Here is a 27,067-nt window from a genome sequence, read left to right as displayed (position 1 = left end):
CCTGTAAAGAAACTAAATTCTTCTGAAGTCGGGATAATCCAAGTTATGCAGAAACAGTTTCTGCAGGAAAAGGGGATTAATTAGAACATTTCAGTCCCTTTATAGTTAATCTCAGTTTTGATTTACTCACACTAATACCCCCCAGCCTGGGGTCAGGCAGGGGCCAGGCCGTGCCCATGGAGGCTGCCAGGGGTGACCGGGGGATGTTGGGAACAAACCTGACTGGAAGAAAAGCTGATGGGGATCAGGAGGCAGCTGGACAGACTGCCAGGAACAGTCAGGAACCATGGAATATCCTGAGCTGGAAGGGACTCACAAGGACCATCCAGTCCAACCCCTGACCCTGCACAGACACCCCAACAATCCCACCCTGTCCCTCAGGGCGTTGTCCAAACCCTCCTGGAGCTCTGGCAGCCTTGGGGCTGTGCCCACTGCCCTGGGGAGCCTGGGCAGTGCCAACCACCCTCTGGGGGAAGAACCTTTTCCTGAGATCCAACCTGAGCCTGCCCTGGCACAGCTCCAGCCCTTCCCTGGGGCCTGTCCCTGCTCCCAGGAGCAGAGATCAGAGCTGGACTCGTGAGGAACCTGCAGCCCCCTGAGGTCTCCCCTCAGTCTCGAGGCTGAACAAGCCCAGTCAGTGCCCTCAGCCACCCCTCCCATGGCTGCCTCTCTAGAGCCTTCACCATCCTTTTAGCCCTTAATTAATTAATTGATTAACTGGATTCTCTCTCACTTGCTGCTGCCTGGCAGTGTCCTTGAGGAGGACACTCCCAGCCTGGCACAAGTCAGCTCAACTCATTAGTGATGTCAGGAATGGAGCTGGAGCAGAAACACGAGGCTGTTCTGACTTAAATCCACTGAAAAATCCAGGGAATCCACCCAAGCTCCAGCTTGGCTCCTCACCCAAACAAGCACTTCCCTCTTGTTTTCACGAGGGCTGCCAGGGGATTCCATACCGAGGGAAAACTCCTCTCCTGTCCAGCCTGTGCCAACAGCCCCCTGCCAGGAACCTGAACCAGAGACTTATTTGGGGGTAAAAAATTGGAAGGTTTTTTCAGTGCTTTGCAGAGAAACTGTTTTTTTTTTGTGGAATGCATAGTTTAACTTGGGAATACAGGCAGGAAAAGGGATAATAAAGGCAAATTTATGTAACCAACTTGCTAGTGGAAAAAAGTTACCTACAGTAAAGTGGCTTCCAACTGCTACAGCAGATGCTGGATGACACCTGGCCATGGATACATGAAGATTCTTCTCTCTTAAGAATTAAGGAAATCCCATTTAGTCACAGGTTGGATGGGATAAGGATATGCTGGGAACAGTTCCCTCCCAACGGCTGCACATCCCAAGCCTGACTTCCTGCTCCTCACACAACAACCTGGGAGGTGCCACGAACCTCCCACTTGCTCCGAGCATCTCTCAAGGCAAACGGCTCCTGCTGCCAGAGTGGGTCCCCAGGACAGGACTCCCAGCACATGGAACAACAGGCTTACTCCCAGTTGGACCAAAACAAAGGGGGTTGTGCTGCAGACACTTGGTTTGCACTCCCAGCTGTGACTGCTGAACTCCTCACAGGAGCTGAGTCACCTCATCTACCTGTAAAACTGGTATTAATTCTAATAATTAATTCTAACAGAGCCTAAAACTGGAATTAATTCTAAATCTGCATCAGGGCAGGGGCAGAATTGGAAGCCACATGGTTAAGCAGGGGCAGATCTGCTTTGGAGGCCGCCCCTTGTCAGACACACCTCAGTGGCTTCCCTGGAATTCCAAGCAGTATTTTCACCTTCCTGATGGAGGGGGTGACTTCCATGAGACTTCCTGGCAAACAGGACACTCTAAAACAGTGCCCACATGGAGGGAGCCTTGGGCTCTGCCTGTCTCAAGCCTGCAGGAGCCAACTATAAACCAACCAGCATCAAAAGTGCCATACGCTGTCGCTTCCAAAGAAAAGCTAAATACTCCAGAAACCTCACAGTGTTGGAAAAGGCAGGTTTATCTGAGTTTACTTCATTCCTTCCCTATCAGGGCTATCGTTTTCCTGGCTGCAGGATCTCCCCAGCTCAGCTGATGCCCCTTGGAGACTCATGACTAGAGATGTCACCTCGAATCCTACAAACCCTGGCTGCGGGAACACTCCCAGCTCCCTGTGACCCCCCCTGACAGCTGCAATTCCAGCTGAATTCCAAGATTAATGCCAAACACTCAGTCAAAAGATGAGCACTGATGGCACAGAGCCTGGGCTCGCTGCAGGAACAACTCAAGCTGCAGTGGGTTTGCCTTTCTATGGGATTTTTATCCAAAAAAGGGGCCAGCATGGCTTTGGGATGCAGGGAGGGAACCCAAGGGCCAGTTGGGAGCAGAGCAAACCACAAATAATCCCCTTAAAGGGCAGGCAGGCAGGCCTGGAAGGACACAAGTATGGGGAAAACACCTCAGATGAGGTGTTTCTAAGCACTATTTTGCCTTTAATTTGAATTTTCTCTGCCTCACAGAACATATTCTGCTCCAGAACGAATCCATCACGTGTCTGACAATCACAAGCACTTCTGATTCCTTCAGGAATGTCAACTTCTCCCTGGCTGAGCCCAACTCAGCTTCCCCTGCAGTCCCATTTGTTGCTATTGGATCTCAGTTTGGCCTATTTTACATTTTTTGCATCATTACTGATTTCATTTACTGGCAGCACCAAAAGTCCCCCACCCAGTAAACACAAAGACATTCATGAATCCTTCCAGCCCTTGCAACATTTAGAGAACCAAAACTATACCTTTTTCATCAGGACTGTCTCCAAAAAATAAAGAGTATCTGGTCTCAGAACGACACTGAACTGTCAAAAAGACATTCTTTTAGGCTCAAAAAAGCAGCATGTTGGTCAAGAGCACAGGAAATGGGAAACTCGAAGGGCAGAAGAGCCCTCGTGTGATGCTGAGCTCTGGCACAACCCAAATTTCTTCTTGCTGTGCTCAACTTGCCCAAGGACAGGGGGGTAAAAGTCCCAGGAGTGGCAGTGGGAAGAGGAGTGGGATTTGGGAGGGTTCCCTTTTCACCCCTCCCACGACAGCGTGTGTGTCTGAGGGGCAAACACTGACAAGGATGAAAGGAGGAGAAACACACTTTGGGAACTTCCCTACCTGAAAATGGAACCATTTTTTTGAAGAACCTCGTATTTTAGATTATTTCACCTTTTAACAATTAAAAAAATAACCAAGATTGAAAGACATCACGTGTTGGGTTTTTGTTTGGGTTTGTTTTTTTTTTTTTTGCAGTTCCATATTCAGGTTAAAACATGAAACGTGAACAGCCAAACCCCAAATTACAAAAACACACCTGAGGTGCAACTGTAGGCTGAGAAGTGACTACAAATAGTCCACTAAGGCTCTGTGTTTCTCACAGGATTCTAAAATCAGGATGATTTCAGATACAGACATTTTTGCAGCCTTTCCAACTCAACGTGGAATTTTGAGATTTAACTACATTCCTTCCCTTGATGGCCCAGCAGGAACAAAAACCTCACAGGGGGAATTCTGGGCACTGCCTGGATCCAGGGCCACCTTCCCCTGCTCTGGGCTCGTGTGACAACCACAACTACTGACTGTTCCCCCTCCAGAGGCAGTGACAGAATCCAGCTCTGCCCCACACTGTGGCACTCCCACCACTGCTCCCCTGAGGAAAACGAGCCACATTTGTAATAAAGAGTGATTTGCCACTGTGAGATGCCTCCACACCACCAACTTCTGCTGCCACAGCTGTGCAAGCCACAGACTTTCTAATCCTGGGGACAGTGATGCCCCTCCAGCAGAAACCTGGAGCACAGGTTTTGGTTTTGCTGCCAGATCTGGCACACAGGTACGTTCCTGGTTTATTACAGGTTTTTTTTTTTGTGTTTGAACACACTTTCTCCAGAGAAGAACTGTATTAAAATCACATTCTGAGTGAATTTAGCTGCCAGTTGAGTTCAGCCCAGAGAATAAACCATGAAGTGTGACACAGCCCCAGTGGCACTGACACACAGAGCTGCTGGCAAAGCTTCAGCCAGGGCTCTGCCCCCAGCTGATGGCAGAGAAATCGGTGTCACAGGGGCAGCTGAGCCCTGGGGGAAGAATGAAGAACTTACACATTTCTGCAGCAAGAACAGCTCTCGGGGCAGCCAATCCCTTGCAGGCAGTGCCTGTGATTCCCCTGGCAGTGGGAATGGCCACTGGAGGGGAAGGGACTGTACCTGCTCCTGCTGCAGTTTGCCCAGGATTGGTGGGGACTGAAGGGCTCTGAAGCCAGCTGGATGCTCCTCTTTCCTGGCTGTGCTCACTTGTCACAGACCTCACGCAGCTCCTCTGAGATGAGATGAAATTCAGCATCAAACTTCCCAATTTCCTTTCTGTGAGCCTAATTCAGCAACGAGACTCTTTAAAACCAAGGTTCTGACAACGACCTGACGTGTCAGAACTCCCCAGCTCAGTGGGCTTTCCCAGACCCGGGGTGGCAACGATCCTGCTCTGATCCCCCTCCTGCAGCCAGTGTTCTTCCCCACGGGAGGGAATTTGTGAACACCAATGGTTCCAGAAAGAGCTGAGCGTGCTGATGGAGTGACAGGGCTCCCCGTCATGGGAATGTCAGTCTTCTGTCCTTGTCACTGGTTTTGGGTGGCACCTGAGCTTGGAGTTGTTTTTCTGAGATTCCTGCTTCGTCCTGCACCGTTCTTTGAGTGTAAAAGAGAATGTAGGCCTGGGTCTTGCACACCTCCTCCACACTACATACATTCAGCTTGGAGTCATTGCAGTGGACCCAAAACCCTGGGGAGCAAAGGGAGAAAGAGGGCATTAGGAAGGGAGGCAGGATTCCTCCTGAATGCATTTTGAAACTGTTCATAGGAAACATCCACAATGCAGGAAAAAAGGCATCTCTGTCCATTCCTCCACAGATGCTTTGGAGTTTCTAATCTGGAAAACATTCTGAGCCTTTTTTTTTTTCCCTTTTTTTTTTTTTTTGTGCTTTACAAATACCAAATATTAATTTCATCAGTGATATATAACATCCCAAAAGCTCAATTAGGCAGACAAGAATCCCCTGGAGATGGCCAATTTGTCCCCCTTCCTCCAGCCAGCAGGCAGAGTGGATGCTAATTCAGCTGCTGGAGCCTCACCACCCCCTGCGGATGTTATTCATGAATAGTTCCTGTCCAGGCTCAAAACACTTTCTGTTTATCTCCTCGTCCCAAGGATACTGAGCAAAGACACCCAGCTGGAGCAGCTCCACGGAGTGACTCTGCCTGAGAAAATGGAGCATTCATGGTGCTCCCAGGGGGCAGGAAAAGGATCCCCGAGGGCCGCGGAGCCGCAGCGGGGGCTTTGTGCGACCAGGAACCACAACCCAACCCCTGTGCCACGGGGAGTCACAACCCAACCCCTGTGCCACGAGGAACCACAACCCAACCCCTGTGCCACGAGGAACCACAACCCAACCCCTGTGCCACGAGGAGTCACAACCCAACCCCTGTGCCACGAGGAACCACAACCCAACCCCTGTGCCACGAGGAGTCACAACCCAACCCCTGTGCCACGAGGAACCACAACCCAAACCTTGTGCCACAAGGAACCACAACCCAACCCCTGTGCCACGAGGAACCACAACCCGGGGGCAAACAAACTGCTGAGCTCGGCCCCGAGGAGCTCTGGAAGCACAAAGCTTCACGCCAGGCCCCGCCTGTGGGATCAAAGGGGAGTTTGTGGGGTGGGGTCCCCCGTCCCCAGGCACACGCACCTCCCTCCGTGTTGTAGCAATAAGCTGTGTAGTGTCCTGAGCCAAACCCCTTCCCGTGATGCATCACCACAGCCGAGAGGTCATACACAAGGGTCTCCTTGCCAAGGGAGGAGAGGGAGTCCCTGCAGCAGTAAGGTTCCATGTTTAATACCTGGTCAAAGAGGACATGGACCCCGATCTTCTCGCGGTGATTGCGCTCAGACCACCTGCAAACACAAGGGATCAGAGACTCGGGGTCTGCTCGGGGCTGGGGGGGTGCACAGGCAGACACTGCTCCACAACCCCCCAGTGAAGCATCACTAACTGTTTCCCTTGTTTTCACTTGAAAATCTCCTACAGCCACCTTTCACACACAGCTCCTTCCGTCACTGATGGCATTAGCGGGGGTACTGTTGAGATCACAACAGCCAAACAGCCTTTAAAATCCTCAGCTCTGTCAATAAACCCCCCCCACACACCTGGTCTAACCATTTTAGAAGCTTTTCATAATATTTTGAGCTTTGTCTGCCATTTATTCAACAGGTAAATACACAATACTGGCATTTAACTCTCACAACCTCCCACCTTTAACAAATCTCTCAGCTCATCCACTGATCATCTCCCAGCCATCCTCCCAAGCTGTCTGCAAACCCAGCAAAGGCCCTCGAGGACAATTCAAGGAAATCAGGACTAATATTTACAAAACATTACACGGGGTGCCGTGGCAGAAAAGATGCCAGAAACAAATCTGCACGCCACAAAACTGCCCCTGGTTGCAAGGTGAGAGGGTTTCACACGTCTGATGGGTAAGAGGTGATCCACCTGCACTCAGCAGGACATGGGAGAAGTTATGGGCCCACAGTTCTTCCCAAAAAGCAGAGGGCAGTGTCTCTGCTGACCCCAGGGCGTGTCCCCTCACCTGAAGCGTTTAAGGTGCAGCCGGAGGACCTGAGGTAGTCTGTAGATCAGCAACTGCTTTTTAGCTTCACTCAGAACAAGAGGTTTAGGAGAAGACTTTCGCCGTTTGCCTGACAAAAAAAAAAAAAAAAAACCACCAAAAAATCAAGGGAAAGACTGTTAGGATTTGATTAATTCCCAGAAGAGAAGAACAGCACGTGATGGCCTCTTTACTCCAGCAGCAGTCGAGCTCAGGTGTGCTGGGGAGGGACACGCAGGTAAATACTCATGAATTCCTTCACAGGAACTTCTCTAGGACCAAAACTCCCCCTTTTGTGATGCTCATAATCACACAATCAGTTGTCACCTTCAAGCTGCTCGTGCTGATGTTTTGCCCTGAGAAATACAGCAGGAATATTAAGATAGAGCCAAGGCCAGAGACATCTGAGGCTGCAGCAGTTCCAGTTCCCACAGGGCAACTCCAGCACACAAATAGCAGTACCTGATATTTTATTCTGTCTGCTACTTTGAGCTCCTTACAGCACTAGAATGAGGCTTGTAGCAGCCTGCACTAGCTCAAGGGTATTAATACAAGGCAGAAAATGCTTCCATCAAAGTCCCACCAACAGCAAACAGCCCCTGAACCAAAGCTGGAGAAGAGGGAGAACGGTTCCTCTTCCCAGGGCTTGCTCTTTGCAGGACACTGAACATATGACTGTCCCAGGAGGAAGACAGGTGGCTGTCAGAGCTTCCAATAGGAAATGTACCTGTTAATTAGATTTCTGCACCTCAGTGCACCAGCTCAGAGCAGATGGGTGCCTCCTCCTCCGGCACGTCTGACACGCACTGCCCAGATCATTCCTGGCACCTGGACTCAGGCTGGTGCCTTTCCCTGGCTCTTTCCAGCTGGTTAATGCTTCCCGAGCCATTTAATTCTGAAGTAACCATTAAAATTCAGCTTTCACAAAGAATCAAAGCAAACTGAGTTAAGATGAAGCTGAACTCATCCGCATCGACAATTTGTGAACGTTATTTGTGAATCAGAATCCATTCAAATCATATTTGGCTTTTTTCCAAGAACATCCAGTCAAGGATTATTTCCTAACACTCTGAGAAGATGTTTGGTAACAGATTTGCCAGTTGATAGAGAACAGATCTCTACAAGTATTTGCTACTCCAGCTGCTTAGTTGCAATGCAAGTCAAATCGCTGGCATTTTCCTCCCAAGGGAATGAACGTTTGCCATAAATACCTGCATGAAAAAGAATCCAAATCCAGCTTATCAGAGTAGCTGAGCTGAATGGTAATACACAGGCTAAAGTGATTTTCAGGGATATAATGACCTTTCACTCAGAGCTGCTGCAGGAAAGCAAAGTCATCTACTAGCTGAGCACAGCAAAATCTGTGCATCACCTCACAGGTAATAACACATTACCTGAGCCTCCCTGGATAATGCCAGGTCAGTGCTTCCCAACAAATGCCCACACAGGGATGAAACTCTCACCTAGCACAGCTACAAACCTTGAGAACTCTGATTTCTGGGTCAAGGATTCAATCAAGAACAAGCAGCATAGAGAGGATGTGTTAGAAGAGCTTTCCTGCCACGCAGAGATGAGTAAAGCACGGGGGACAAAGCCCTTCTTTTGCCTCTAAATCCAACCCCCTCTCTCCCAAAAAATTCTTGGAAGTCCCCTCTAACACAAGCGAGGGCAGTTCTGACCAGGCTTGTATCAAACCTGTAGTGAATTGTGCTGCTGAATGGCAGAGATGAGAGAAAAAATGACACATCAGATGCAAAAATGACATGTCAGGTCCCAGCTGGAGCCCAAAGGAGCAGCATCTACCAATGGCAGGAACCAAAGCAGCACGGAAGGACAGAGTTTTCCCACCCAGACACGTTTCCAGGCACACAAACCCCCCCTCAGACGCAGAGCTGGTGCCTCAGAGCCCACTCACTGTTGCACTGGTCGCAGGCGTAGATCCTCCCCTCCAGCGCCTCGGTCTCGGTGAACTTGGCCAGCATCTCGGTGAGCAGGCACTCTGCCTGCTGCACGGGCACAATGCCCTTCTCCAGGGAGTGGTAGCGCTCGGGGAACTCCAAGGAAAGGTCCCAGAAGGGCTCCACGGTGTTGGATTTGTAGTTGCACGTGATGCAGGTGACCTGGGGATGGGACAAACACACAAACACTGCTCTGTACCTGCACACTGGGTGTCACAGCCACGGGGCAGCTTCGTGCCCAAAAGGCAGAGCAGTTCCACAAAGACCTGTGAGACAAGAGAAACACTTCTCATGTCCAGTCTGAAAGCAAATCATTTAAAACTTCTTTCTCTCTTCACCTTTCTGGGATTTACTTCCTTCCTCAGATAAACACCTTTACAGGTGAAACACCAACTCACAGCTGGCACATTTGGTGTCCCAAGATGACTTTCATATGCTGGCAAAAAAATTGTCACAGAGCTTGTGACCCTCATCGTATTCTTCCTAGGCATGGAAACACCACCAAAAAGGGACAAACCAAAGGAAAAACACTTTAAAAATCACACTCAAAACTTCAATCTAAGGGGTCAGAACTTCTGTACTTGTGCAGATTTCACCCTGAAGTGACAGAAGCCAAGTGAATTTATAATGCATGTGACAAATATGGAAATGCTGACACCTGCACAGCAACCCAAGGGATTTCTTCCCCAGGAGTTGCTCCTGAGCCACTCCTCACATATCTGGGGGTCCTCAACACGCAGAGCCTTTGCTCCTCAGTGTGAACGGCTCCAACTGATCCCTGTGCCACAGCAGGTCCGTACCTGGCTGAGCAACTGCCCATGGAAGATGGTGTTGACCACCTTGAGGACCTGCTTGGTGAGCTTCCTCTGCGAGAAGGGGATGAGGATCCTGCGCTTCGTTCCTTCCGACTCCAGCTCCTGCTGGACTTTATCCAACAGCTCGCAGAGGAATTCCTGAGCGTCCTGCTGATCGTAGCCCCGGAAGGCCGGGATCAGGCTCCACACGGAGTGCAGCATGGCAAAGGGGGACACGAGGGCCCACTTGCCAGACCACATCACTCTGAAGAGGGTGTGCAGTTCGTGGCAGAGGGAGATGTGCTTTGAGCTCGGCTCCTTGGGCTGGATCAGTTCTAAGCTCCGGCTTATGGAGGAGCTCCCATTCAAGCCAGCTGGCGAGCTCTGCGTGCCAGATGATCCCACTTTGTCAGTCTTCCCTGACTCATTAGCAGCAGACCCATTTGCCAGTTTGCCAGGGATCCTGGCCCTCCCGTTCACAGTTTTAGCCAAGAGTTCTTCTGTTTCGCAGAGATCAAGTGTCAAAAAACATTCTCTGAACTTCTGGAGGTGACTCAGCACTTGCAGGATGGAGTTCATGTAACACGTGTTCCCCAGGTTCCTCAGCCCCGTGACCCCGGGGGTCATGAGGGGCTGGCGCCGGATGGAGTAGAACTGTCTGAACCTGCTGCTCTGCACCTGCCTTGAGGTAGGGGAGGAGGCCACCTCCCTGAATTTCCTTGGAATCAAGTTCTCCCCGTGCACGTGAGACAACAGCCTCGCGCTCTTCCTGGGGGGGGTGTTCGCCAGCTCCTCCAGGAGCTGCCTCTTCATCTCCTGCCGCCGCCGCCGAGCCGCCTCCTTCTTCTTCTCCAGCTCCTCCATTTGCCTCTCCTGCTGCAATTTCAGCTGCCCCCGAGAGCTCTTGTGGAACCAGGTCCGCAGCGCCCTCGCCAGCAGGGCCTGGCGCCGGTGCCAGAGCGCCGTGAGCATCTGGGACTGCCCCGGGGGGCTCCCGCGGCGGCCGCGCGCGCCCTCGCCCAGCGCCATGGAGCGCAGGGTCCTCCCGCTGCGCGCCAGGGGCTCCCGCCGCTGGCCCTGGATGGCCGACAGCGAGCTCCGCAGCAGCTTCAGGTCCCCCTCGGGGTTGTCGTTGAGCACGTAGTCCTGGCACAGGTAACAGAACACGTACAGGTCATGCACCTCCATGGCCAGCGGGTGCCGCGTCTCCTGGAAGTGGCGCAGCGCGTGCTCCTCCAGGTACCGCCCGCACGCCACGTGCGAGCACTTGAGGCAGGCCCAGAGCGACTCCGTGGTCTGGCAGTCCACGCACTGCCACTTCTGGGGGTTCAGGATCGAGTGGTCCTGGGCGAGTCGTAGCCGCCCGACATGTTTGCATCTATCCATGTCTCACAGGAGTCGTCGCCGCTCTGACCTGGGGAGGCAAGAAAAAAAAAAAAACGGAAAGGAGAAGGATTTTAGAGCCACGACACGCGTGTAAGATTTCCTTTCATCGTGGGAGGGACCCACAAGGATCAAAGCCCAACTCCTGGCCCCGCACAGGATGCCCCCAAATCCCACCCTGTGCCTGAGAGCATTGTCCAAACTCTCCTTGAGCAGCCTTGGGGCCGTGCCCACTGCCCTCCTTCTGTACCAGACCTATGAAAACACCGATGTCGTGTCTTGTCAACCCCTCAGCCAACGACATTATTTCCGTGCACAGTTTTTTTTTAAAGCAGTTTTTAGCACCAGTGAAAGATATTGGATGGACCAGGTCTAGAGAATAAAGCTCTATCTGTCTCCTAAGGCCGGCCCAGGCAGCTGCCAGCACGTCTGACCCAATCCACGGAGAGAAGGATTCATTCAGTCCACACACACACGTTTGATCTTTTGCTGCCCCCTTGAAATTGATACACTCAAAAGGAATTTGGAATTGGAATGCATGTCATCAGCAACCAGGCTGAGGTTACCGACTTCAGGCAGAAGCCACTGAAATATCAGCTAATGGTGGTAACCAGAGCGTTTGTCCTCAGGCTTTTTCATTCTGCCCCCGAATTCCCTGATTTCCCACAGCCTCCCAAACATTCCGGTGCTGGAAAAAAAATCAGCATGGGAAAAAAAAATTCAACGTGTAGGGGAAACCTAAAGGAAAATCTGTGTGTGTCCAAGAGAGAGACACAAACAGAGAAAGCAGCAGATTTACTCAGCGACCACCGGAACTGCGGGGAAACCCAGGCAGGGATCCGAGGAGTGCAAAGAGTGTCCCCATTTTGGCAAAAGACACTCAGCCCTGCCAAAGGCCCAGCTGAACCCTGGTGTGCCAGTGCTGGGCAGTCCCTCCAGGGCTCTGATGCCAGGGCAGGAGCTCAGCCCCACCCCCCCACTCACGCAGTCCTGGTCACACATCCTTTCCTCCGCCACGCAGCATCCCGGGCACGGGGCAGCCCCATGGTCCACGGCAGTCCTGGCGCTTCTGGGAGAATTTAATTACCAGTTAAGTCTTCACTGCAAGGCAGCCCATCTTCAAAGCCCTGGAGAGAGAATATCCTGGTGATGCACGGGAACAAACCCAGGCAGGGCTGCTTTGGAGCACCATTAACCCCCTCAGCACACTTTTATTACAGACACCAGAATTATCTGGGAGCCAAAGCCTGCTCACAGCCAGGAACCCAAATTCTCAGATGTTCAGGCACGTCACACGCAAGAGGCACTCTGGAATTTCATTTTCTGCTTTCATTTTTGGGCGAGCTGTAGATCTGCTGATCACATGGAGCCTCTCCATCGTGAGGCTTTTGTAGTGGATGACCCAACATATGGCAGAGGAAAAATGGGAGTTTAAAAAAAGTGAGGAAAAACGTGCCCCTCCTGTGATCACTTGGATTTTGGCGGCTTCGATCACTCGGTGAACGAGGGGGGAGGAGAGGGGGGAAAGATTAAAAAAAAAAAAAAAAGAGCTGTGCTGAATACATTTCATTTCTAGGTGATTCTTCAAACAATAAAAAGGAAGTAATGGAGAGTTGTCAAGTGTGAACTGCAGCAAAATAAGAACTACAGAGGAGAGAAAAATGGGTAAAAACCTGCCAAAAGGTAGAAGAGGTTGTAAAAACAGATCTGTTGGAATAATCCAGGAGAGACTGAATTAAGTTGCTTCCACAGCTACGACTATGGTATTGAGCACACAGAAAGTAGTGACAGGGGACAGCAATCCCAGGCACAAAGTGGTTACAGATGGCACAGAGAGTGTGGGACCTGGCACACAGAATATTTGGTTAAAAAATCATTTCATAAGGGGCAAAGTTTAACACGACAAAGGCCCCAGCACAATGCTGCCAAAGCTTTGGCACAGGTACTGAGCTCTCACCTGGATGGGTGGGCAGAGACCTGGCCCAGGCTAAGAAAATAGATTTTTAGTGGTCCTAAATCATGCAAGTTTGCTTTAATCACTGCCTTTTTCAGTGATATTGCTGTTAAAGATGGAATCTCTCAAGGAAAAAAAAATCAAAGCTCTTCAGTTCTTTCCTCCACTCCAGATTAAAGCTCAAGTGGCCACTTCAGCCCCCACCTCCTGGGGGGACCCACGGTGCCTAAAGAACCATTGGAGCTGTTTATTAAACCAGCTCAGAAACCTCCCCACCCCTCCTCTGGGCTGGGCTCATTCCCTCCCAGACCCCAGGACCTGGAAAGGCACTTTTGGAAATCCTAAGCTAAACAAAGGATCGGTTTGGTCTCCTCCTTCCAAGTTGGAAACATCCCTTCCCACCTTCCTTCCTCCCTCCCCACCTTCCTCCCTGACTCTTTCCCCCCCTCTCTTTCTTTATTTCTCTCCTCAGCTCTGGATAAAAAAATTGTTGGAATAATCCTGTCTAGCCTTGGTGAGACCAAGTGGCAGAGATTCCAGCTTGAGAGAGTATAGACACTATGGTAACATTGACAGCCTTCATTTACATAAAAGAATACTAATTATGTTGTATCATCAACATCTGTGATTCTGCTCACTGCCATATGCGACAGTGTGGGGAATTTAACCCTTGAGTCTCACCAGCGTGTTCTGAGGAACAAAAAATGGGCCTTATACACCCAGTTTGCTAGAGAATAATCAAACAGCCAGTTGCTCACCAGCCCTGCAAGCTCTCAGGACACAGGGTTTTCAAAAAACACCGAATTTATCCCCAGTTTCCAAGGAAGAAGAAGCAGTGGTGCTGGTTCCAGCTGGGTAACAGGCTACCAGGAAATCAATCCCACACCAGAGCCAGAGCATTAGGGAACCGTGTTTGACAATGCAGGAGGCTGTCAGGAGATAAATCACCAGCCTTTTGTCAACTGCTTTTGCTTTTCCTGTGTGGGCCGGGAGATTTCCTGCTTGGAAAGGGAAAGAGACCCTGGACACGGTGGGTCAGTTGACAGAGCAGCTTTGTTACACCTTAAGTCAGTAATTCTCAGCACAAAAGCATCTTTGATGCTGCATGTGATACTCCCCACCTGGTTCTCTTTAGGTATCCACGGATAATTCCCTTGCAAATCCAAGCCCTAATTCCCTGTACCTTGGGCTGCTCTCAAAGTTAGAAAGAAACGGTGTTTATTTAACCCCAAACCACTTGAATGATACATTTCTCCTCAGAGAGGGGCTTCTCCACCCACCACACTTCAGAGTTCACCCTCACATTAAAGGTTTCTATTACTGACTCGTATTTTTGAGCCCTTCCATGAAAAAAAAAAAAGGATTAAAACTGGCTCTCCCACGATCCAAAGGCAGCTGGAGCGGGTGCAGGTCCAGCCCTGCAGCCCCCACACCCCAGAGAGCAGAATGAGCCACCAAACACTGGCACATGACTAAGAACAGAAGTTTCCCCCTCTCTTCTCCACAGGTACACAAGCAGTTTTGCCACAACCTCCTCCAAGAACAGGCTCCCAGGAGGAATGACAGGGCTGGGATTAAAGGAGGACACAACCATGAGTCAGAACCTGTAAACAAGGGGGAAAACAAAGCTGGCTGAGATCACAGGGCTGGAGCTGCCTCAGAGGCTGCAGGCCCTGAGCACAAATTGCTGTGGTTGGTGTGACAGACCATGAGCAACACGAGGGTTTGATGATGGAGAATCAACACCTTGGATTTTAAAAGCCTTGGAAACAAACACACAGAGCTCTGCTCTCTGCAATTACAGGTCAGCACGTTTCATTCTTGGGTTTACAAATTTTTTTTTTCCCATTAAGGTAGATGGCATTTTAAAGAATCTCTATAAACTCCTCCTTTCTCACCTACTTAGATCTTTCCCTGATAAGGGCTGGGGGAAGGAAAGGAGGGAGGAGGGGTGACTTGATTGCTCTGCATGGAGAAGAGGCACCAGCAGCAGGAGGAGCTGCACTGCAATGCACTAAAGATGAATACAACTGCAACAAAGTAATAGGAAATAAAAGAAAAATAAGGACATTAGTTTAGCCAATGATATTTTAGAGACATTTTGAGTATTTCTCACATTGCAAATCACTTAAACACTGGGTCAAACCCTACTTTCTTTCCTTGCATGGCTCATAACCCTGGAAAAACTCATGGCAAGAACCTCTAACAACTTCAAGAACCAAATGCAGCAGAAACAATTTGGCTCCTGACCCCAAAAGAGTGTTAAAATAAACCACATGATTTCATTACGTTTCTTTGTCCCATTGTTACACATTTGGAACCTGATTAAAGACATCTGTAGGGATCTGTTGACACCAGCTACTTTCTGTTTCTAAATCAATCTGCAGGAAGCAAAAAGAACAGTTCAGGGCTCAGGAGAGGTGCTGCACGTTTGGCCTTGGAATGATGCATCTTTTATTTGTCCAACAGTTGATTCCACTCTTGTCCAAGAGTGTTCAGTACTGGCACAAACTCCTGGAAATCATCTTTCAGGACAGGTGGGAAGCTCAGCCTGAATGATTCTTTCATTCATTCCTTCCTCCCTCTCCTGGGAATGGCAGAAGTGAAACACAGCAGCATTTCACCAGCCCAGTGGGAATTGGTCCCACATTAAATAAAGCACACTTGCCTTTTTTTTTAACTTCTCACTTTGTTTTAAAACACTGTAGGAAAAAATATCCTTGGGTATTCCTGGTTTCCATCAAAACTACCTAAAGAATATCCAGCATTTGGTCAAACTGCAGTGACAGGACAAGGGGGATGGGTTCAAACTGCAAGAGGGAAGGTTAGATGGGATACTGGGAAGAAATTCTTCCCTGTGAGGGAGGTGAGGCCCTGGCACAGGGTGCCCAGAGAAGCTGTGGCTGCCCCATCCCTGGAAGTGTCCAAGGCCAGGTTGGACGGGGTTTGGAGCAACCTGGGCCAGTGGAAGGTGTCCCTGCCCACAGCAGGGGGTGGCACTGGTGGCACTTTAAGGTCCCTTCCAACTCAAACCATCCTGTGATTCTATGATACTGTGAAATAGGTTTAAAAATTTAGATGCAAAACCCCAAGTACTTTCCACTCCCCCCTGCCCAATAACCCATTTTTATGTGGAACTCTGGATTTTCCACCCTGCTGCAAACACCCAAAAACGCAAACATGGCGATAGCAGAGAGGAGAGATCTCCAAAATTGCACACAACGACTCCAACCCGTTATTCCTGTGATTGTTTTAACCTCCCCGTTTGTGAGGAACCAATTATTGAACCAGATGTCTAATGAAAACATGTAATTTGAGCTGCACTGGAGATGGGGGAAAAAAACTCCTGCTCAAGCATTCATGTTCCAGTTCTAAGGGTGTACTCACAGCAAAGCCCTGTATTTACAGAATCCCAGAATCCCTGAGGTTGGAAAATCCCTCCAGGGCCATGGAGTCCACCCAGTGCCCCATCCCCACCTTGTCCCCCAGCCCAGAGCACTGGGGGCCACCTCCAGTCCTTCCCTGGACACCTCCAGGAGTGAAGACTCCACCACCTCCCTGGGCAGCCCCTTCCAATGCCTGAGTGCCCTTTCCATGAGGAAATTCCTCCTGAATTCTTCCTCACCACTCAAAGACTCTGGCAACGACATTTTTTCAAGCAGAAAAACTCATATCATTGATATTCTGTTAGAAAAAAGGAAGTGCTGCACCAAAAAACGTCACCACCACGTCCCCATCCTCTGTCCTTAGAGGAATATTCCCCATTCCTAAAGCAAGTCAGTGCCTGGAATGGATGAAATAACCTTATCCTGCCTTTTTTTGCTCTTCTCAGTCCTGGTGAACTGGTTTAGCTGCACTCCCCAGAACAACCTCCCTGCAGGCACACACACACACACACACACACTCTCTCTGCTTTCTGGTGAACTCCAAGGAGCCAGAAAAGCCACCAAACTCCTTTGGTTGGGTTGGAATAAATTTATGACTCCAACAAAAGACTTGGCACTGCTGTGTCCTCCAAGAGCCATAATTCCAACTTCACACAGGCCAACAAATCCCTACACATGTGTCTTCTATCCACATTCCTTCCCAAGGAAGATCCCATTAAACCGGAGCCAGTCCAACATTCCCTACAAATGGAGCTGCAGCTCAGGGGTTGCAAACAATCCTGGCAAGGCAGAGGGAAGGTGCAATCCCTCCCTCCCCCCGGGACTGGGCTGCTCTGTGCTCACACTGCCACTCAAACCCAGCCACACCAGTCTAAACTTGGAAGTTTTTATAATTTAAAGTATTTTAAAGATGAAATAGGAATATTCTTATCGAGCCAAACTCACACTGTCTCTCATCTAAGAGATAAATAGAAATAATTGACTAAAACCTCAGGTAACATCCCAGCTACCTGTATTTTTAATTTCACCTCTTTAGCTCTAAGAATCAATGTCCATGTGCAATATTGACTATATATTCTTTAGAGTCACTGTAAAACACACAAACAAACAAGATCCATGTGCTACAGGTCCCTGAAAATGTGGGAATTACTATTTAACTACTCTGGATGTTAAAAAGCATTATTAAAATGCTATATACACCTTAGCTCACAGCTTTCTAGAAGTTAATGCTTCTTCATTTATTACAACACATAAAATCCCTCCTCCCCTCTCTTTCCATAGGCTTCGAGGTTTTATTTTTGGGCTGGCTTTTTGCAGTGTCAGTAAGCTGAGAAACACAACCTGCACACCCTGTGCACAGAGGCCCTCTCTGGACATTAAAACAATTCCCAGAGTTTCCTCCGGTCCTCGTGAACCAGCCCGAAAGGGAAGGAATCAGCGCAGCAATTCCCTGGCTTTTCCATCTGGAGAAGCCTGAAGCAATTACAGCAAACACATACAATTTGAATTATCAGACTCAAACAGGAAAGAGAGCAGAATCAGAACAGGCTGGAAGGAGACACCGACTGCCCGACGCAAAGTTATAATTTCACTTCACCAGTCAAGCGACCAACTTGACAGAATCCACGAATTCCCCAAGAATTGTCTCCACAGCTGTGACAGAGAGTTACATGTAATAGTGTCCTAAAGCTTTCTACCTGTTTGCCTCCAAACATTCCTCCTGAAACACCTCAGCCAGGGTAGGAGCTTTAAGGGGCACAAAATCAGTGGCACTGCCTCCCAATCAGGGGGAAATTCACTTTTTCACCCCTTCCCGTCCCAAAACTGTCAGGACTCACAGCAAAACCTGGGGCTTTGCTTCCCTCCCCACTTCCCCTGCCCGGGGCACCACTCCTGCTCCAGGCACAGGGAGGGCCCAGGGCTGTGCCCAGGTTCACGTGGCAGCTCCAGAACCATTACCAAGGAGCAGGTTAAACCAAAGCAGCCCCGTCCATCCCAGCGTGGCCTGACAAAGCAGGAACAGGGATTGAGAGCCTTTCCCTTGGCTTCCCACTTTCCCTGCCTTATCAATCCTTTTGATCACAGCCAACCACACAAAACCCCACATTTTTCCAGATTGCAGAAAGCATTTTTTTTCTTTTGCCCACGCTCTTTAACCATTATTTTCATGTTCAGTACATCACATTTACTACCAATTGTCACAGGAACAGCACATTCAGAGTTGAGTTCACGGCAACAGTTCAGAGATCATACATTAAAAATATTACAAATCGCACACTCAGCCTTTTGACAGGGAAAATCCCATCAATTCCCACCCGCCTTCACAATAACATCAGCAATTGTTGGACTGCTGATCATTTTTGGACTGATGATCTTAAAGTCTTTCCCAGCCTAAACGATTCCGTGACTCTGGGACTGCAAGGGCAGAGCCGGTCACGTTTTGACCCCGGAGCACCTCGCCCCGTCCCCCCCCAGCGTTCCCAAACCTGACTAATTCCGTATCAAAACACAGGGAATTTCGGAGCAAACAAACCCAGAGCCCTCGGTGGCCCAGGGACGAGGGGAAGTTTGGCAGCTCCGGCGCGTCGGGGTCCTGGCGCTGCCGCAGGGATCCGTGAGCAGCCCCGGGATTCAGCGGAATAACAGCCTCCTCCAGGATCCCTTTGTGACAGACACAAAGAGGGATTACGGCACAGAGTGAAGACTTGCTAAGTTCTGGGTAGTCCTCTGCTGTTCTTCCTCCCACATTTTAATTCATATCCATCTTGGCAGAATCTCCGACAGACTATTAACAAACCCACCCCAAACCGCAGCTGATACAGCGCCGAGAGCCATCAGTCAAACGAATATGTCAGAGCCATCTCCAGAGCAATAAAGCACCAGACAACCCCAGCAGGCTGTGCCTTATTATCTTCACAGCCATAATGAACAGGCAAAGAGCATTAAATAGAAGTGCAATATTCCACAGGCTGTGGTTTAAGCAGGGAAGGTGCCTCTAATATGTTTGAGGAGCAGCGATTACAACAAGACAAAAATAACGAAGGGTTTTGACACACCTCTCCATCATTTCCTTCTCCTTCACTTGCCAATCAATTTATTGGTGGGTTTTTTTTTTTTAACCCCAAATGAGTGAGACAGAACAGCAATAAATTTTCTCTGGGTTTTATATATAAATGTATAAATGGGTCGATGGAGCGAAACACAGCGACCAATTTATCCAAATGCAGCCAGGACTTTGTTATTTCATTTGTCTGACTAACAAACCCCAGACATCAGCCCAGGATGCTCCATGGTATTTATCTGTATAGTATCCATAAGCATTCCCACATCCCCAGCTCTGGAAATAGCAAATCTCTGACCCCCCACACTCAGACCATGGGGCTCGACCAAGGGCTCCTCTGTTTTCTTGTCAACAAAGAATTAGAGGGATTTACACATCCTCTTCCCCTGCTCGACTGATGGGCCTGTTTTGTGCTGGGAAAACCAAATTTATCCAGCAAACCCTCCTCTTCCTCAGTGTGCAAACGGGGACCTGAAGTGGCATCAACAAAACTAAGATTTGTGTTTTCAGTCCCAAACCTTCCCAGCCTCACACGGGGTTCACGCCTCTGTTTCTGTCACATGAGGGAGAATTTCACTTGCCCAAATGCACCTTCCCCCCCCCCCCCATGGAATTATTCCTAATTTGAATATTTTGAATCCTGTTCTGGCCAAAATCCTTTTTTTTTTTAGGAATTCCAGGCAGGATCTGAGGGGTGCCTTTGTCCTCCCCACAGCACGAGGTCGGAACTGAGAACCCCATTTGTGAACCCTCAGGTTGTTAATCTTCCTTAAGAACTGAAGATCAACCCAGGCCCGATTCTAGAGCAGCTGTTATTTTAATAAATTATCCTACTAAGAGGTTAGAGTTCATCCCTTCAATTTGCCTTGAGATGGAACAACAGGACAAGGAAAGCAAAGAGGGAGAGGTGAATTTGGGTTTGATGCCACAAAAAGCTGCTCCTAAACCCCTCCAATTTTATGATAAACAGGGTATTTTCTTCCTTATTCGCTGCCTCACTTCCACTGTGTCCAACCAGCAGGTCAAACCATCCTCAAAAGTGCAGAAGAAGAGCAGTGCAAATTCCAAAGCACGTTTTTTCCCTTTGAAAGCCACTCACTATTTTTACTCTCTAGCATGAATATTATATTTTCTCAAAATAAACTCTTGTGAGAAGGATCTTCAGCCTTGCTCTGATTCAGGTGAATTAACTATTCTTAGTTAAATAGATTTGCTTCTAGTCTTAGTCTGATGACAGATTAACTCATGACTGGTCGGATTATGGACTTACCTCTGGAACTAAATCACTTTTGAATCTGAGTTATAGCTTTTAGTTCTTTATAGCTCAGCTGAACAGCTTTTAGTACCTCCTTTGTGTTTCTGAAAGAATGATTAAACATCATTAAATCCAAGCTAAGGGCTGTTTCTCACAACTCCAGTGAATAAACAGCTGATTTAACTTTCTTTTTCTTTTAAGAACAGCACACTGTTAACATGGATTTTTTTCGGTGTAATTAATACCATTCTAAGTCTAGAATGTTTGTCTTTAAAATCAAAACATGCTTTTCGTGTTTGTGTTGCCCAGAGAAGCTGTGGCTGCCCCATCCCTGGAAGTGTCCAAGGCCAGGTTGGACGGGGCTTGGAGCCACCTGGGACAGTGCCCATGCCCATGGCAGGGGGTGGCACTGGATGGGCTTTAAGGTCCCTCCAACTCAAACCATTCTGCGATTTAATATAAAACAGAGTTTTGCTGTTTGAAGAACAGGAAAGCACGTTTGTCAGGAACTTACTGGCATGGAGTGGGTCTTAGAGACACTGATCCCTCCCAGGGAAAAGGGAACAAAGCCCCAGCAGTGCAGAACCAGGAGCCAGCTCTGAGTGCCCTCCTTAGGCCACTCTTTCAGCATTTCCAGCTAAAATCCACTTATCTTCATCACCTCCCCTCCCAGGCCCTCCTTCCACACCACTTGTGTCCCAACTTCAAACCCCGGGATTGTCTCCAGAGGCTTTTCAAAGCCTGAGAGAGAAGGGGCAGAATGGAATTAGAGGACAGTATTTCTTAATCAAATCTCAGCCGCCCACTGCAAGTGAATGGGAAAATATGGTCCCAAGGCAGTGCTCCTCCACGGAGGGCATGGATCTGCCTTTCACAGGGAATGAGGGCCGGGATGAGGGCATGGATCTGCCTTTCACAGGGAATGAGGGCCGGGATGAGGGCATGGACCTGCCTTTCACAGGGAATGAGGGCCGGGATGAGGGCATGGACCTGCCTTTCACAGGGAATGAGGGCCGGGATGAGGGCATGGATCTGCCTTTCACAGGGAATGAGGGCCGGGATGAGGGCATGGATCTGCCTTTCACAGGGAATGAGGGCCGGGATGAGGGCATGGACCTGCCTTTCACAGGGAATGAGGGCCGGGAGCCGTGCTCCCCGTTCCCTAATCAGCTCAGCTGATCTCCCACAGAACCCTCAATGCAGGGCCACAGCTGTGGCCCATAACTCTTGACTCGATCTTCCATGGTTTGCCTGAAAGGCCTGAAAAGCCCAGAAATGCTCTAAAGCTTCTGCTCCAGTAAATTGGGGCTTTGAAAAGCCGGCCCTGGCTGCGCCCGGGGAGGGAGGGGGGGAAGGAGTTTCTTTTTCAGTGCACTTGCTCAGAGGTTGAGTGTGAAAGTTTTCCCGAATCTACACCACACCCCAAACTATTATTTGCTTTTTAAAGTCCAAGCTGGAGCAGGCTATTTAGCAATTCCACCCCTCTGCAGGGATTCCTGTGCCCCAGGATGTGTTTTTCCCTCTTGCACTCCAGTCAGCAGAGTTACAAAACACTCGAACGCACCTCCTTAGTCTGAATTTTTCTTTAAATAGTGCATTTGTCATGACTGACACGTTACACAAGACACATTTCAGAGTAACTGGGAGCTGTCAGATCCCAGGATTTCAGTTCTCTGTCTCCATTTGAAAACGCAGCTGAATTACAGAGCCAAGCAGTGAGACAAGAAAGCAAGTGTGAGCACCGTGGGGAGGAACAAGAAAAGCTCCTGGTTTTCAGGTATTTTCTACTCTCTCAGCAAAGCTTTTAAAAAGCCAGACTTCTCAGTGAATTACTTTATAATTACCTAATTAAAGGAACCTACCTAGTGAGCGTGCTTTCAAAAATCTCAGGGTTTGTCCCAACAATTTGCCACTTTCTGAGGCATTTCAACTGATTTTTGTCATGTACTGAAGGTGTAATAGTTCATATGCACTCACTGCCACACTGTAAGCAAAAAGCTCATTAACGACACTTAGCACAATGCAGCCAGCTTCATTTTTTTTGCCTGTCTCCTGTCTGCTACAGACACTTCTCAACACCGTTGCAAAAAAAAAGAGGTTTTTTTCCTTTCAAACCCAGCAGAACAGTGTATTTTAGCAGTGCCTTTTAATCTGCATTTTCCTCAGCACACCAGGATATAAATTACTGCAAACACACAAATAATCAGCTTTAGTTCACTCAGAAATTATTTCCCTGTGACACTGGCAAAGGGCAGAACCTCACCCCTGTTTTTACCTCCTGTCCCCTCGCTCCCCCTTTAATCTGTTTTGTTTCCCTGGGTGCCAGAGCTGTAATTCCCCGGCTCCTGAGCCACAAACGACTCTACAGCCTCACACGAGCCATCTTTCAGCTAAAGTCTCATAAAACCAAGGTGAAGAGCATTAGGGCTGGTCCACATCAACAAAAAACCTGGGATATTCTCACCTGTAAATCAGATTTTTAAATGGTTTCTGTTAAACAATTTGGATTTGCTCCCTCCAGAGCAATGACTCGTTAAGGGTTTCACACTAACGAGGATGGTCTTCCTTTCACTGGCATTGAAGGGGGGCTTTTTTCCTACCAAACAGCCCGCGGTGAAGTGTTTGGGAAAGGTGAAGTGTTTACCCACCGAGCCATTAACAACAGGAACATCTCCCCAAAGGGGAAAAACCCAACAACAAAACCAACCCCCGATGAAATATTCAACATGAAAACCACAAAGGTTGTTAAACGAAGTGAGAGAAACTTCTCATTCACTGGAGAGGATTCCTGCCAAAAATAAAGGACTGGGGGGATCTTTGGGGTCTTTTGTCCCACCAGGCAGCTCAGGGTGACCCCAGCTCCCCATTCCCCCCTTCCACCTCACCTGCTGCTCCCAGTTATCCACAAAGATTCCAAGCAGCTCACTGAGTATCTCTCTGTTCATTTACAACAATTTGAAACCAAACCTCTTAGTTTTGTTTTGCCTCAGAGCTGACAACAACTTCAGAAACCCTCTTACACTTCCCCAAAGCAAAAAACTTGTGTGAAAGAATCCACGAGGACCTCATGGGACAGAAGCTGAATTTTGTAGTATTTCCACTTATTAACTGTTCTAAATCAATCCAGTAACATCTTCTAAGGGCTGAGAAAACACTAAATTTCAATTTAGGAGTCTCAGCAAAAGGCCTAAGACATTTCAGTATAAAAACAGGTAACAAAAGGGAAAAAGGCCAAAAAAACCCAGGATCTTAAAATGCACTTTCAGTAATTTATGCTGAAAAAACCATCTTTGCTGCTGAGAAAGTGCTTCTTGTCACTTGTTCTGAGACAAAACAGAACTACTTAAAAATAATAATTAACAAGTGAGTGTTTTAGCACTGCAGAAAACAACCTGCAGGGTGTGATGTGGACAGAGCTGGGTTTAAGGCAGCAAGGACCAGCAACAAATCCACTGCAGCAAAAAACCCCAGAGCAGAGGGGAGACACAGAACCCAAAGGTGCCTTTTTCTGTCCCAGGGACCAGCAGCACAACCCCCCATGGATACATCCCAATCCAGACGATCCCCAGCCCCGGTTCATTCCGCAGGCTGATCCCCAATTCCTCATCCTCACAGGCCTCTTGTGGAGCCCAGGGCTTTGTACCACATGCAGCTGGAATCTCCACAGGAATTGCAGCAGGAGATTCCTCACTAACAATCCTTGGACACACAACAGCCAAATAAATCCTCAGTTTTGGCTTCCCGGCTCTAACAGCCCCTAAACTGTTGCATATGTGACTATTGTCCAGCCCCGCTCCTGAACAAGCAGAATTCTCTGTAACAGACCCAACTTGCACAAGACCAAGAATTATTCCAGAGCGGAAAATCTGCCAACTTCAAAACACCCCTTCCACTTGGAGCCAGCTCCTATTCGTAGGGAGAATAATCAGGGGAGGAATAAACACACATTTATGGTTTGCAGCCTCGTGCTGAAAGCCCGGAGACATCAAATGCTGCTCACGCTTGGCACATCGTTTCCAAATATTTGCACCCAGCCTGTTTTGAAACCAAATAAAACGCCAAACGCTTTTGTTGCCCGTTCCTTTTAAAACATCGTCCAACCTCTCTGACACTGGATCAACTGCAGCAACCCCCGGGTGCAGCTGCCCAAGGCAGAGCAGCAGAAATCCAGGGAAAATTCGATACGGTGCAGCTCCAGCCAGTTCACAGGGACACTTGTTTAATCCAAGCCTAATCCACACTGTTCACACCCACGCGGAGCTTTTAATTCACCATTCCACCGATTTACCTGCTCCTCATTCCCGTGCCCCTTCATTCCTCAGCTCCAGCAGCAGCTCAGCTCTCAGCCCCCTCCCTAAAACCTTATTTTCACTCTCCTTATCATCCCATTTAATCTGCTCCCTATTTCCTGCCTTGCCAATCGATTCTCCTCCAGGAGAAGCTCCTGCCGAAGTCAGAGTCTTCCCTGGAACGAGGAATCAGCAGCTCTTTCCCGGGTTTCCACGAGCATCTTCCCCGAGGCGGCAGCGTGTGAAAGGACCGAATTTTGCATCATTTCACACCAGACGAGCTCAGCGACTCCAGGAGTTCGCAGCATCTCTCCGTGACTAAGAGTACAGGAGTAACTCCGCAAAGTAAAGGCGCTTCCCACCCTCCCGCTCCAACGTTTCGGGATAACGGGATGCTCTCCCCACTCAGTGTTCTCCTGCTGGAGACCCGGAGCTGTCCTGACGCTCGGATCGGGCTCGTTCCCTCCGTCCGACCGCCGGTAACGCGATTAACGGGCGCCTTTCCTAAAATTAGCACCTTTTCCAGCACTGACTCCCCGTTCCAGGGGCTCAGTTATCCCTTATCCGCTATTCCCTCGGCTCTGGGAGCCCTCGTGGCGGGCGGGGGGGTTGTCACTGCTGCGACCCTTTTCGAGGTTTAAAAGGGGATTTTGAAGCAGTTTCTCTCCCGGGGTGGACATTTCTCACCAACAAACCCAACCCCGAGGTGCACCCAGGCCCCCCCGGATTAACTTCTGCTCCTTCCCTCCGTGCGAGACACAAACCCGCGGCTTTTTTGGGGTTCTTTTGTATGTGTTTTTTTCTCCTAAATAAATACAAACCCGCACAGATTTTCCTCATTCTGGTGCCCTCCTCCCCCCCCCCCCTCCAAGCACAGCACGGGGGTTTAAGGGGGATATTTTTAAGGCGCGTTTCTCCCCCCTCCCAGCAAAGCCACGACCCCCAGCACCCCCCCAGGGTCCCGGGGAGGGGAAGGGGTCTGGGGGGGGAGTCAATCCTTGGGACGGGGGGGTCCTGGGGAAGAGGGGGGGATGGAGCAAGGGGTCGGTGCCAGAGGGGGGAATTGTGGAGAGGGGGGCCCCGGGGGTGGAAGGGGGTCAGGAGGGGGGTCCCGAGGAAGGCGGGGAGGGTCCCGACGACATTCCAGGGCAGGATGGGGGGTTTGGAGACGGGGGTCCCGGGGATGGCGGGGGGGGTGTCCCTCAACAAAGGGAAAGTTGCGGAGCCGCCGAGCCCGGCGAGGGGGTCCCGCCCGCACACAAAGGCGGCGACCCCCGTGCTGGGGAGAGAAGGGGTAATAAAGGGGTAATAAAGGGGTCCGCCTCCAACCCCCCCGCAACCGCACCGCGCGGGGGGGCAAAGGGGGGGGGGGCGTCGCTTTGAGGAGCAGGGGGGCAGCAAGGACCCCTCAGCACCCTCCTCACCCCCCTCACCTCCCGCAGCCCCTCACGGCTCTCCCCCCTCCGTGCCCTCGGGGGGGGTCGCGTCCCGTGTGTCCCCCCCCCGTCCCCTTTATTTACCGCCATCACCAGCACGCGCGAGCTGTCACCCAGCGCGAGACGCCCGCGCCGGCCACGCCCCCTCCCCGCCCATTGGCCGCCCCGCCCCGCCCCGCTCCGCCATTGGCCGGGGCGCGCGTCACTCAGCGCCGGCTCCCGCCCCCCGCTGCCCGCCGCTTACGCCAATTGCGCAGCGCAGCGCCCGTTGCTCCCTACGGGGCCCCGCGCGCCGTTTGCGTAGGGCACGCGCGCCCTTTGCGTAGCGGGCTCGCCGCCGGCGGGCCGTACGCAGTCTGCGCGGCCGCCAGGGGGCGCTGCTCAATGGGCGCCGGGGGGGACGGCGCGGGTTCGAGTCCCGCCCCCCGCCCGTGACGCGCCGCGCTTTGTGAACCGCGGGGCCGAACTTCGGGCGAGTCGCGGGAGGGTAAATAAAGGTGTCTCGGAGACAAAGAGGCTCTTAAAGGGGCAGCGCGGGGGCTCCTCGGGGGGCTGCGTGGTGGCGGGAGGCACCTCGCGGGGTCCCTGAGGTGACAGGGTGGGCTCGAGGTGATGGGGGACCCTGAAGTGATGGGGGGCCGCGGGGGCTCTGAGGTGATGGGGGGGAACCCCACAGGGTCTCTGAGGTGATGGGGACCTCAAAAGAGTAATTTTGTCCATCAATAAAGTCAAAAAGCCCCAGAGTAACACGAGGCAGCCGATCCCAGAATGGAGACCAATAGGCTTTGCTGAGACATGAATGACTAAGTCCTCCTCATCCTCTCCCCCGTGGAAACCCACTGACGTCAAGGGGGTAATTGGAAGCAGAACACGGCAGA

At 50.2% G+C, this 27,067-nt stretch overlaps 1 protein-coding gene across 2 annotated transcripts; it reads right to left on the bottom strand.

Moving 5' to 3' along the window:
* Window positions 1-491: 491 nt before the first annotated feature.
* USP49 (ubiquitin specific peptidase 49) lies at window positions 492-20,792 on the bottom strand. Of its 2 annotated transcripts, XM_039382306.1 has the most exons (7): window positions 18,682-20,792; window positions 11,793-11,935; window positions 9,432-10,839; window positions 8,589-8,793; window positions 6,656-6,764; window positions 5,758-5,963; window positions 492-4,790 (listed from the first exon to the last, which is right to left on the bottom strand). In XM_039382306.1, the coding sequence occupies exons 3-7, from the start codon at window positions 10,809-10,811 to the stop codon at window positions 4,600-4,602; spliced, it is 2,091 nt and encodes a 696-aa protein (XP_039238240.1). In that variant the 5' UTR covers window positions 10,812-10,839; window positions 11,793-11,935; window positions 18,682-20,792; the 3' UTR covers window positions 492-4,599. The 2 variants fall into 2 exon arrangements, with proteins under 2 accessions (XP_039238240.1, XP_039238241.1); XM_039382307.1 differs by lacking the exon at window positions 18,682-20,792 and having other exon boundaries at window positions 4,674-4,790; window positions 5,909-5,963; window positions 11,793-13,108.
* Window positions 20,793-27,067: the final 6,275 nt, after the last annotated feature.

Source organism: Pipra filicauda, unplaced genomic scaffold (genome assembly GCF_003945595.2).
Source record: "Pipra filicauda isolate LSUMZ 115617 unplaced genomic scaffold, ASM394559v2 scaffold264_size1072897_pilon, whole genome shotgun sequence".
In the NCBI taxonomy this organism is placed as follows: Eukaryota; Metazoa; Chordata; class Aves; order Passeriformes; family Pipridae; genus Pipra; species Pipra filicauda.
Note: the sequence above shows the minus strand (reverse complement) of the source record. Positions and strands in the feature narration are given on the sequence as shown.